Below are 12,546 nucleotides of genomic sequence, written 5' to 3' on the forward strand. Positions count from 1 at the left end.
AAGTTAGGGGTAAATAGACTAAAAATTATTGGAAATTAAGTAATCTCATCTCAAAGAATGATTGGATGAAACAGCAAATTATAGACAAAATTAATAATTTCACTCAAGATAATGACAACAATGAGACATCATAACAAAATTTGTGGGATGCAGCCAGAGTGGTAATAAGGGGAAATTTTATATCCTTAGAGGCGTACTTGAATAAAATAGAGAAAGAGAAGATCAATGAATTGGGCTGCAACTTAAAAAGCTAGAAAAAGACAAAATTAAAAAATTCCAATCAAAAATAAGCTGGAAATTCTAAAATTAAAAGGAGAAATTAATACTCAAAGTGAAAAAAAAAACTATTGAATTAATAAATAAAACTAAGAGTTGGTTTTATTAAAAAAAAAAAACAATGAAATAGACAAACCTTTGGTAAATCTGATGAGAAAAAGGAAAGAGGAAAATCAAATTATTATTCTTAAAAATGAAAAGGGGGAAGGGGGCGGGACAAGCGAGCAGGCAAATCTGTAGCCTCCATGTAGCCCGAGGGGACCGTTAAGAAGCTAGAGGAGTTTCAAACCACCGTACCGGGCTCTGCGGGCTGAGAGGGGGGTTGCCCCGGCCTCAGGAGGCACGGGCCCAGCTTCTCCCCTATGGAATAGGAAAGGGTCTTGGCACTTCTGAGAGCAGAAGTGGAACGGTTATCCAGCGAGCTGCAGGAGACAACCCAGGAGAAAGTCCAGGCTGCAACATATGGCCTGGCAGTGCTCGAGGAAAATGCTGACTTGAAACAGAAATATGGGGACTTGGAAACAGAACTAGAGTCCCATAGGCTGGAACTGCATCAATTGAAACAGGCATTAGCAGAATGTCACAGCAACCATAAGCGGGTCACATATGATGGAGAGAACAGAGAAGAATGCTTACTGCTAGAAACTGCTTCCAAGGAGGCAAAGCTGATGGAGAGAATTGAAGAGCTGTAGAATGACATTAAACAAATGAGATTTCTTGTGACTAATACATCCGCTGAAAATGATCGCCTTTCTTCCATAATCTAGGAGCTGAGAAAGAACTATGTAGAGCATGGCCTTTGCACAAAGTCCCAATTCAGGAAGTAAGTTTGCAATGAGTAAACAAACAAAAACTCATTCTAAAGAGCCGTTATGGAGCCAGAGCCACCCAAGACACCAACTCAAGACAAGAGAAGAACACCACAACATATGTAAGCCAAAGCCTCAAAGAAAAATTCAGCTTTGCCCCCAACTAAGCAATAAAGTAATAATTTTGAAAATTAAAAAAATAGATTAATAAAAAAAATGAAAAGGGAGAACTTTCTACCAATGAAGAGGAAATTAGAGAAATAATAAGATTTACCCAACTTTATGCCAATAAAATTGATAACCTAAGTGAAATGGATGACTACATCCAAAAAAATAAGCTTCCCATATTAACAAATGAGAAAGTAAATCCCTTAAATATTCCCATTTCAGAAAAAAAGAAATAGAACGAGCTATTAATAAATTCCCTAAAAAAATCTCAAGGACAAGATGGATTTTCATGTGAATTCTCTCAACCGTTCAAAGAACAATTAGCCTCAATGCTATATAAAATATTTGAAAAAATAGGGAATAAAGGATTCCTACCAAATTCCTTTTATGACAGAGACATGGTACTGACACCCAAACCAAGTAGGTTGAAAAGAAAGAAAGAAAATTATAGACCAATCTCCCTAATGAATATTGATACAAAAATCTTAAATAAGATATTAGCAAAAAGACTATAGAAAATCATCCCCAGGATAATACAAATCAAGTAGGATTTATACCAGGAATGCATGGCTGTTTTACTATTAGGAACATTATCAGTATAATTGGCCATATTAATAACCAAATTGACAGAAACCATATGATCATTTCAATAGATGCAGAAAAAATTTGATAAAATCCAACATCCATTCCTATTAAAAACACTTGAGAATATAGGAATAAAAGGACTTTTCTTTAAAATAATCAATAGCATCTATTTAAAATCATCAGTAAGCATCATATGTAATGGCGATAAACTGGAAACATTCCCACTAAGATCAGGAGTGAAACAAGGTTGCCCACTATAGCCATTACTATTCAGTATTGTAGTAGAAATGCTAGCTTTGGAAATAAGAGTTGAGAAAAAGATTAAAGGAATTAGAGTAGGTAAGGAGGAAACCAAATTTTCATGCTTTACTGATGATATGACAGTATACCTAGAGAACCCCAAAGTTTCTACTAAAAAGCTATTAGAAATAATCCATTCCTTTAGCAAAGTTGCAGGATACAACATAAACCCACATAAGTCATAAGCATTCATATATATATATATATATATATATATATATATATATATATATATATATATATATATATATATATATATATATATATATATATACACATATATATATATGTATATATACACACATATAGATACATATATATATGTATATGTATATATATATACACACATATAGATACATACATATATATATATATATATATACACACATATAGATACATACATATATATATATATATATATATATATATTCTTATATATCACTAACAAAATCCAACAGTTAGAGTTTTATAAGAGAAATTCCATTTAAAGTAACTATGGATAGTACAAATTGCTTAGGAATCTACCTGCCAAGGGAAACTCAGGGGTGGAGGGAAAGAGGGGAAAAGTTGGAACAAAAGGCTTTGCAATTGTCAATGCTGAAAAATTACCAATGCATATATCTTGAAAATAAGAAGGTATAATTTTTTTAAATTTTTAAATTAATTTTATATTTATAACATTTTTGACAGTACATATGCATAGGTAATTTTTTTTTTACAACATTATCCCTTGTACTCCCTTCTGTTCCGAATTTTCCCCTACATCCCTCCACACCTTCCCCTAGATGGCAGGCATTCCCATACATATTAAGTATGTTATAGTATATCCTAGGTACAATATATATGTGCAGAATCGAATTTTATTGTTGTTATTTTTGTTGCAAAGGAAGAATTGGATTCTGCAAAGAGTTTACACTCACTTCCCAGTGTTCCTTCTCTGGCTATAACTGATTCTGTCCATCATTGATCAATTGGAATTGGATTAGTTCTTCTCTATGTTACAGATATCCACTTCCATCAGAATACATCCTCATACAGTATCCTTGTTGAAGTGTATAATGATCTCCTAGTTCTGCTCATTTCACTCAGCATCAGTTGATGTAAGTCTCTGCAAGCCTCTCTATATTGATCCTGCTGGTCATTTCTTACAGAACAATAATATTCCATAACATTCATATACCATAATTTACCCAACCATTCTCCAATTGATGAGCATCCATTCATTTTCCAGTTTCTAGCCACTACAAAAAGGGCTGCCACAAACATTTTGGCACATACATGTCCCTTTCCCTTCTTTAGTATTTCCTTGGGATATAAGCCCAGTAGCAGCACCGCTGGATCAAAGGGTATGCACAGTTTGATAACTTTTGGGGCATAATTCCAGATTGCTCTCCAGAATGGTTGGATTCTTTCACAACTCCACCAACAATGCATCAGTGTCCCAGTTTTCCCACTTCCCTTCCAATGTTAATTATTATTTATTCCTGTCATCTTAGCCAATCTGAGAGGTGTGTAGTGGTATCTCAGAGTTGTCTTAATTTGCATTTCTCTCATCAATAGTGATTTGGAACACTCTTTCATATGAGTGGAAATAGTTTCACTTTCATCATCTGAAAATTGTCTGTTCATATCCTTTGACCATTTATCAATTGCAGAATGGCTGGATTTCTTATAAATTAGAGTCAATTCTCCGTATATTTTGGAGATGAGGTCTTTATCAGAACTTTTAACTGTAAAAATGTTTTCCCAATTTGTTACTTCCCTTCTAATCTTGTTTGCATTAGTTCCTAAATCATGGATCCATTTTGATCTTATATTAGTATGTGGTGTTATGTGTGGGTCCATGGCTAGTTTCTGTCATGCTAATTTCCAGTTTTCCCAGCAGTTTTTGTCAAGTAATGAATTCTTATCCAAAGTTGGGATCTTTGGGTTTGTCAAACACTAGATAGCTCTTTTTATTCACTATCTTGTCCTGTGAGCCTAACCTATTCCACTGATCAACTAGTCTATTTCTTAGCCAATACCAAATGGTTTTGGTGACTGCTGCTTTATAATATAGTTCTAGATCAGGTACAGCTAGGCCACCTTCATTTTTTTTCATTAATTCCCTTGAAATTCCCGGCCTTTTGTTCTTCCATATGAATTATGTCGGTACTTTTTCTAGGTCATTAAAATAGTTTCTTGGGAGTCTAATTGGTATTGCACTATTAGTTTAGGGAGTATTGTCAACTTAATTATATTTGCTCAGCCTATCCAAAAACACTTAATGTCTTTCCAATTATTTAAATCTGACTTTATTTTTGTGGCAAGAGTATTGTAATTTTGCTCATACAATTCCTGACTTTCCTTTGGTAGATATATTGCCAAATATTTTATACTATGGACCGTTATTTGGAATGTAATTTCTCTTTGTATCTCTTGCTGTTGGATTGTGTTGGTAATGTATAAAACTGCTGAGGATTTATGTGGATTTATTTTGTATCCTGCAACTTTGCTAAAGTTATGAATTATTTCTAATAGCCTTTTAGCAGTCTTTGGGGTTTTCTAAGTATACCATCATATCATCTGCAAAAAGTGATAGTTTGATTTCCCCATTAAAAAGGTATAATTTTTTAAAAATCTGGAAAAGCAGGAAAGGGCTAGTTATAATGGCCTTTCAGAGGCAAGAAAAGGGATTTTTATTTGATCTTGGAGATGATAGGGTGCCAATACTCCTAGAAGAGGATGAGTAATGACATGGTAACATTTATGCTTGAGGAAAATCACTTTGGCTGCTTTGAAGAATGGATTAGTGTGTGGAAGGTCTTTATTCAGAGAAAGAAAGAGAAAGGCAAGTGCAATAATATAAGCAAGATGCAAAGAATGCCTGCATTGTACTGATGATTGTTATTAGACAGAAATGCACGTTATGAGAGATGCTCAAAAAGCAGAAAATTTGTCATTACCAAAAAGAGAAGATAAGGCTGTTATTAAGGTTGCAGTCCTAGGTGAATCGGAGGGAGGTGCTGTCACTGATTATAGAGACATTCAGAAGAGAAGAGGGCTTAGGAAGAAAAGATAATTCTGTTAAGGCCAAGATGCATATGGCACATCCCATTTGAGATGTCCAAAAAACCTTAGTGACGTATGGAACGAGCTCAAGAGAAAGACTACCACTGAGTATATATCACTGTGGAAACCATTCCTCCACAAGGGTATTAAAGGAACTCATGAGGAGCTGATGAGATAACCAAGAGAAACAGTACCATTTCCAAGGGTGTAAGCTCCTTGACAGCTCAGGCCAGGTCATATTTTTCTCTTATCTGCCCTAAAGTTTCACAAAGTATTCTGCATATAACAGGGCACTAGGACATTTGCAGAGGAATTTGAATATGCAGATATTTATAGCATATCAGAAACAGAAACTACCTTCCTAACTTTATTATACATTACTCCCCTTCTTGCAGTCTACAATCCAGTCAAAGTGTCCTTCTTTTACTTCTACACAGGACAACACAAAACTCTTCTTTCCCAAAGCCACATCTTTGTGCAGTGTGTCTTCTCAGCCTGGAGTGCACTGTTGCTTTTCTAACCTCCCCCTCCATTAGAATTTCTTGTTTCTTTTGAAATTCTTTTGAAATTCTGTTTCCCTACCTTCTTCTACATGAAGTTGCTGCTACTCCTTTCCTTTGAAAACCAGGCCCTGCTTCCTGCTCCAGATTTCTGTGACTTTATTGTGTTTACATTTGTATTTACATCCTATATTCTTGTATGGATTGTAAAATTCCCCGTGGCACTTTATTTTTGTCTTTGAGCCTCAGTGCCCACAACAGTGCTTGGTGCACACAAGATACTTGTTAAATATATGTTGATTAGGGGCAATCTGTGCTTCAAAAATAACATGATGAAATAAGGGTGGAAACCTATTGGAAAGTATTCCAAACAGGAAGATGGATTATACCACATTAAGTTAAAGGGATTCATTGTAGGGCTCATTACATTATTTTAAAGAATTTTCATTTTTCATTTCTTAACCTCAAATTTTCTGTCACAATGTTTCATTGTAAGTGTAATGCTTTCAAACCTTGATTTAAACTTATGCCATCCATACCTGTTTCTATAGAGTTTTCTATCACATTCTGCTTTTCGATTCTTTAACTGGTATTTAGTTTCCATTCTCTCTGACAATTCTTCCTGTAGTCCAATAATCATCTTTTCTAAAAGCTTAACTTTTCTTCTGACTTGGGTCCATTTTGAATTTTTAAATTCTACTGCTGGTTCATATATAGGAAGTACTTTCTTTTTTTCCCAAATGTAATCTGAATCTGTATAGAGAAAAACACAAGTAAAGAAACATATTAGGATTTTAAAATCTGTGGGGCAGTAGGAGAATATTTAGAATGCAGATTCTTTGGCACTGATAAAACAGTCTCCACATATGTATCCTAAGATTATATCAAAATATCATTTTGTCAATAAATTTAAACTGAATTTAAAGTAACCTCCTTTGGGTTATTGTAGACAGCTAAACAGAATCTCTTAGGTTACACATTATTTTATTTAAAAAAAAACACTATTTGAAACCTCAGGATTCCTCTTTATATAAGAAAATATGTGGGAAAATTAAACTTCCTGATGTATACTGTGAATGGCAACAATAAGATGAATAAAATACATTATATAATTAAATTGTAATTTATGATTATGAATTAAAATATGCTAAATTACTTTTAAAATATCATAAATGTGTTTTACCTCAAATAGTTACATGTAAACACTGCTTGTCCTTTAGAAGTTTATAATATAAATCATTCATATACAGTAAAATCCTTCCCTCATTTATTCCTTAGCCAGAGTTCTGGTAACTTTAACCAACATTTAACTGAAACACCAGAAGAAAATTTTTTTAAAAATTTAGACCAAATCCAGAATTAGAAAAATGGGTCATATCAAGTTCCAGATTTAACAGACTTGTTTATTGGGTTTTCCATGGCAACATTCAATTCTTCATATGATTCACTGTTCAACAGAACTAAAACAGCAAGGATGTAGGGGAGAACAATGTTGTTCTGGGCTCTGCTTGTAATGTGTACCGAAGTTGACATTGACAGTAGGGGAAATCTAATATGCAATATTTTTTGTCATTTTAAAAATTAATTTTATAATTATAACTTTTTTACAGTACATATGCATAGGTAATTTTTTACAACATTATCCCTTGTACTCCTTTCTGTTCCAAATTTTTCCCCTCCTTCCCTCCACCCCCTCCCCTAGATGGCAGGCATTCCAATACATATTAAATATGTTATAGTATATCCTAGGTACAACATATATATATATATATATATATATATATATATATATATATATATATATATATATGTATATGTTCAGAACTGAATTTTGTTGTTATTGTTGCAAAGGAAGAATTGGATTCGGAAGGTAAAATAATCTGGGGAGAAAAAGAAAAAAAAATGCTAATAGTTTACAATCATTTCCCAGTGTTCCTTTTCTGTGTGTAGCTGATTCTGTCCATCACTGATCAATTGGAATTGGATTAGCTATTTTCGCTGTTGAAGATATCCACTTCCATGAGATGCAAGATTTAAAGCAAAAGAAGAAACCATCACAGACAAGCCAGAGAACTTGGTGCAATTCACAGTTAATAGGTAGATAAGGCAGAATTTGTACTTAAATATTCATGATAACATGTCTAGTGCAATATCCTGTATGACATGCTGATAGAAGAATTATAAAAACTAGGCAGAAAATCTGTAACATTCTTACGACTTTTGGTCACTTAGAGAAAGATTCTACTATTTTACCCATTGTTTCCATGAACGAGATCACTTTAATCACCTAATGTCAATTTCTTCAATGCTTTTCTATTATCAACAAGGTAAAATTCATATACTGTATGCTGGCATTCAGTATGTATAATAAACATTAAATAATATAGCACATATAGGTTTCAAAATAATTTCTCTGAAATTATCCTGTGAAGTTAGTCTTTTACAGATTAAGAAAATGAAGTTCCAATATTAAGTGATTTGTTTATACACACAAAACTAATCGTCCTACATTCCTAATACCTATCTTTTCATATTTACTTCTTTTTGCTATATACTGTCTTGTAAAACTGGATTTTCAGTGTTATTTTCGTTTCTCCTTGCTCACAGTTTCCATGTTTGAGATTTTCATTCCAGTTCTCCTGGACTCCCACGACCTAATGAATTCATATTCATTTTTAAAACCTTCAGAAAGTTGTTTTTATTCTTGCTAGCTGACATTCTTTCCCACTTTATACCTCACATATAATTATGACTATACTTTTTATTTACTTGTTAGTATATATTATTTGTTTATTTTTCCCATTAGAGTTATTTATGTAAGCTCTTTCTGCCTAGTACATTGCACACTCTCTGAGGACAAGGATTTTGTTTTTCTAAAATTTGTGTATTTGGCACAGAGTAGGTACATAATTCTTTTGGCACTGAAACACATAGTAACTCCTCTATGAGAACTTCTGTAGCTGAAAAATCATCACCCTGAAGCCAAAATGATCCTTTTTAGCTTGGCAAACTCTGCCAGACATTACACATTAGACGCCAATGCCAGAGCCTCCCAGAGAACACAAAGTTACCTCTACTCTACTATGGGTCAGTGGAATAGAACTCGTGTTATCTTCTTGGATATAAGTGCAGACTTAGTTTCTGTTTAACACCGGTATTCCATTAGAAAATTTAAAACAATTCTTACCCTTGGTATAAATTGAGGGAGGTAAATTAGAATTCTCTGTATCTGTTTCAAGTGATTCAGTGATGTCATCAAGAGTATCTGCAGACATCTCTCCTTTATCCTATAGAAGACATAAAGTTAAGGTAATAAGTTTATGTAAAATTATTGTAAAACAAACTTGAAAACGATAGCAATGGCTAACATTTCTATAGTTTTTCTATATGTCTATAGCTTTTCACAGCAGTTATCCTCACAAAAATTTCTTGAGAAAAGCACTACCCATAATTATTTTACAAATGAGTAAACAGGCTATAATAGAGGTCAGGTGATTTGTCCATAATTATATAGTTACTGAAGAGCCCAGGAACAGATTCAAATTCAGGTGATCTTGATTATTCACTAAGCCACATCTCTACCTAGAAGCTGATTTAGCAATCTCATGAGGAGCTACACAAATTAGTCACGATATCTGCAACATGCTATAATTGCATTTGCTATTGCTAGTCTCTCCTAATTCCCAGGCTGTCAGAGAAATCTCTGGTAAACATTAATATCAAGCTTAGCTCTTCCTGAAGCCTTCAGAAATCCTCTGTCTGCTGTCTCACATGGATGCAGTGGAGGTACAACAGAGCACCCGGGAGTTTATTCAGGCAAGCTTAAGAACTTTACTCACATGGTTTACATCCTACTCTAAGACTTCCTGCACTCTCTTAGCTCCTTCTGCTTGGCAGAGCTCCAGTTGAAAAGGGTTGGGTTCCTCCCCCATTGAGCCTATATCAGATCCCTGAGGTCATAGGCACAGCCAGTCAGAGATGGAGAAACTTCCCATTCCTGATGCAATTTTAGAGTGTTCAGGGTTCCCGCAGAGGCGGGACATGCCACCCAGGAAGGTAGTCCCTATGTAGCCATAGCCATTCATGTCAGGGCATCTCCAGGCCATAGGCCTGGGTTATATCCTAACTGTGCTTGCCTGGCCTCTCTTATGGACCCTTCCAGATATCTCTTACAGATAGTAAATAATCTTCATTTTATCTATGGGGGAAATGAAAGAAAAGCCAGAAATATAATTAGTTTTCTGGCATTCACAATGGACACGTTCACTTGAAGATTGTTTCCAAACATATCCTTTTTATGATTAAATATTCCTGTGCTTCAAAATGCAGAAGAGGGATCCTATTTGTTCATTGAAAATAGTATCATTTTCTAAATTAAGATCTATTTTAGCAGTTTTTACAATACCTTTTTATTTTCATTGAATGTTCTCTTGGCATGCCTAAAAGACAAATAATTTACTTTACTATAAATATAAAGAAAAGTGTGTCATTGTAATTATTTGATTTTCAATACATTTTTATTTCAAAATCATATGATTTTTTCATGTTTCTATTTAATCTTATAGCCATAATTTTTAATAAATGCCTATTTTTGCCTCTTGAAAAGTATTTTTGATGTGCTTTGTAAATTTTTTTAAAAAAATGTTTATATTTTAATTGCTCAAAATCTACTTTTTCACCCTTCTATCGGAACCCTTTACAACTGGGAATAACAAATAATCCATTACAAATATTCATAGTAAAACGACAAATTTTTTGCATTGTCTGTGTCCCCCCAAAAAGAAATCTGTCTCCTTCTATACTTTGAATCCCTTAGCTATCTAGGTGAGTAACACGTTTCATCATTTGTCATCTGAAATTATGGTGGCTCATTATGGTGGCAAGAGTGATGAGTTCCTAATTATTTCAAAATTGTCTTTACCATATTGTTGTCATTATAATATAATTCCATCATATTTCTATACCTCTATTGTTCCTTCTGTCAAAAAGTTTTTAAAAGAAATAAAAAAATTCTGAATTAACATCTGAATGTTTTATTAAAATTTATTATTAAATTTATTAAATTAATTTATTTAAATTTATTTAAAAATTAATAACTAGTTGAGAATACTCTCAAAATAAAGGTGAGTCAGAAAATCTTAACTTGCAATAGAATACTAATGAATTATTTAGTCAATTGTTTGTCCCAAACTGCTTGTCATCAAGATTCTAAAAGGACAAGAATATGAGCAGAAAAACTATGACTGTCAGTATAAAATGATTCTTCCAAAAATACTATGCCTAGTACCTTGTACTCTATTCTAAGTTTTATAAAATATTAAGCATGGTAATCAATATAATCATATTTTGGTCATTCAAATTATATGTACCTTGGCTTCTTTTTATTATATTGAAATATAGAAGTCAGATATTAATCTCATTCACCGTTTTGTTTTTCCCAGAGCCTAGCATAAGGCTCTTCACATTTTATGTAACTAATGCTTTTTAAACAAGTTATACCAGGATATTAGTGGACACCTTGTGGAATAAAGCATGTGGAAACTACTCAGAAAACCATGATATTCCCCTCTAGAGAAAGTACTCCTGCTGATAACACTATCCACAAATTCTCTTTAATACTCGAGTATGAAGCTTAAATGTGATTATATAAAATTATAAACTTTAAAGACACAAATGCTGTGAAAAAAATGAATGGCTCTTTCTAGATGTTTAAAAAATAACAAGATATGTCCTACAAATTAGAGGGAGAAAACTAAGTTCGAAAGAAGTAAATAATGGTTAAAGTGTAGATGAGGAAAATGGCTTCTCTCTCTTTCCAGTGATTTTAATCAACTGTTGCATTAACAATAATGTAAGTTGAATAGAGTATATACCCAGCCATATCCCCCATCATTGTCCCTATATCTACTGTTAAGTCCAGATAGGGAAGGCTATTGTAATAAAAGCAATAAAAGCAGAATACTCATGCACAAGAAACATAATATATTCATTGGATGAATAATGACAGTTCATGTTTCTATAGCACAAGAAATTTCCTTACAACAATCCCTATTTTACAAATGTGTGTGTGATATGTCCTAGAGTCTACCGCTAACATTGGCCTTGTGGTGCAGTGGAAAGTGAATTGAATCTGGAGTTCAAACCCCAACTCTTCCTCTTTTTCACTGGTATGACTGAGACTAAACCGCTTAGGAGCCTGGACTACATAACCCCTGCGCTGCCTTCCAGTTCTCAATCCATGCTAAAACATTAGGAGACTGAAGACTTGAGCCTTAATCTTCTCACTACAAGACTGGGATTATTACTAATGCTTGGGTATGTATGGTGAAGATATACTTTTCATAGACCCATGTCAATTCTGCTGTGCCCTGTCACCACAATGAGTCAATTAAAGTGTATTATCACTGGGGCAGGTTCATAATAACTGAGAAAAGGAGAATTTCAACCACCAAACAGTGGCAAGTAATGTAGCATGAGCATATTTAAGGGAAGTCTGGGCCCTCTAGCTTTGCCAGGAATAATTAGCTTTCCTGTCATTCCTTCAGTGCATGTCCCATACCAAAAGAATACTTAGAAAGAACATTCAACTGGCAGAACAAAGGACATCAGGACAACAGTCTTCTACAATGAGAAAAAGCACACATTGCTAATATTTTTCTATGAGTTTGTCCAGTACTAGTTTACCTTAATGCATAAGGATTTATTTGTCTTATTTAAGGTGCTCTCATCACAACTATGGAGTAGGATACCAGATGAAGAATTGCAGGGAAAAAACAAAAAAAAACAAAAACAAAAACAAGAAGCAAAAAACCAACCATAAGTTGATCTTTAAATAATTCTTTATTGAAAACTTCTAA

The 12,546-nt window shown here is 33.6% G+C and overlaps 1 protein-coding gene across 1 annotated transcript in view; it reads right to left on the reverse strand.

Moving 5' to 3' along the window:
• The window catches only part of LOC141544645 (coiled-coil domain-containing protein 144A-like), a 31,732-nt gene extending 21,592 nt beyond the window's left edge, over positions 1–10,140 (reverse strand). Inside the window, exons 1-3 of the mRNA XM_074271046.1 lie at positions 10,095–10,140; positions 8,877–8,976; positions 6,229–6,442 (exon numbers count right to left, since the gene is read on the reverse strand). Of these exons, the coding sequence (XP_074127147.1) occupies positions 6,229–6,442; positions 8,877–8,964 (302 nt within the window). The 5' untranslated portion in view covers positions 8,965–8,976; positions 10,095–10,140. The remainder of the gene's footprint in view (positions 1–6,228; positions 6,443–8,876; positions 8,977–10,094) is intronic.
• Positions 10,141–12,546: the final 2,406 nt, after the last annotated feature.

Source organism: Sminthopsis crassicaudata, chromosome 5 (assembly GCF_048593235.1).
Source record: "Sminthopsis crassicaudata isolate SCR6 chromosome 5, ASM4859323v1, whole genome shotgun sequence".
NCBI lineage: Eukaryota > Metazoa > Chordata > Mammalia > Dasyuromorphia > Dasyuridae > Sminthopsis > Sminthopsis crassicaudata.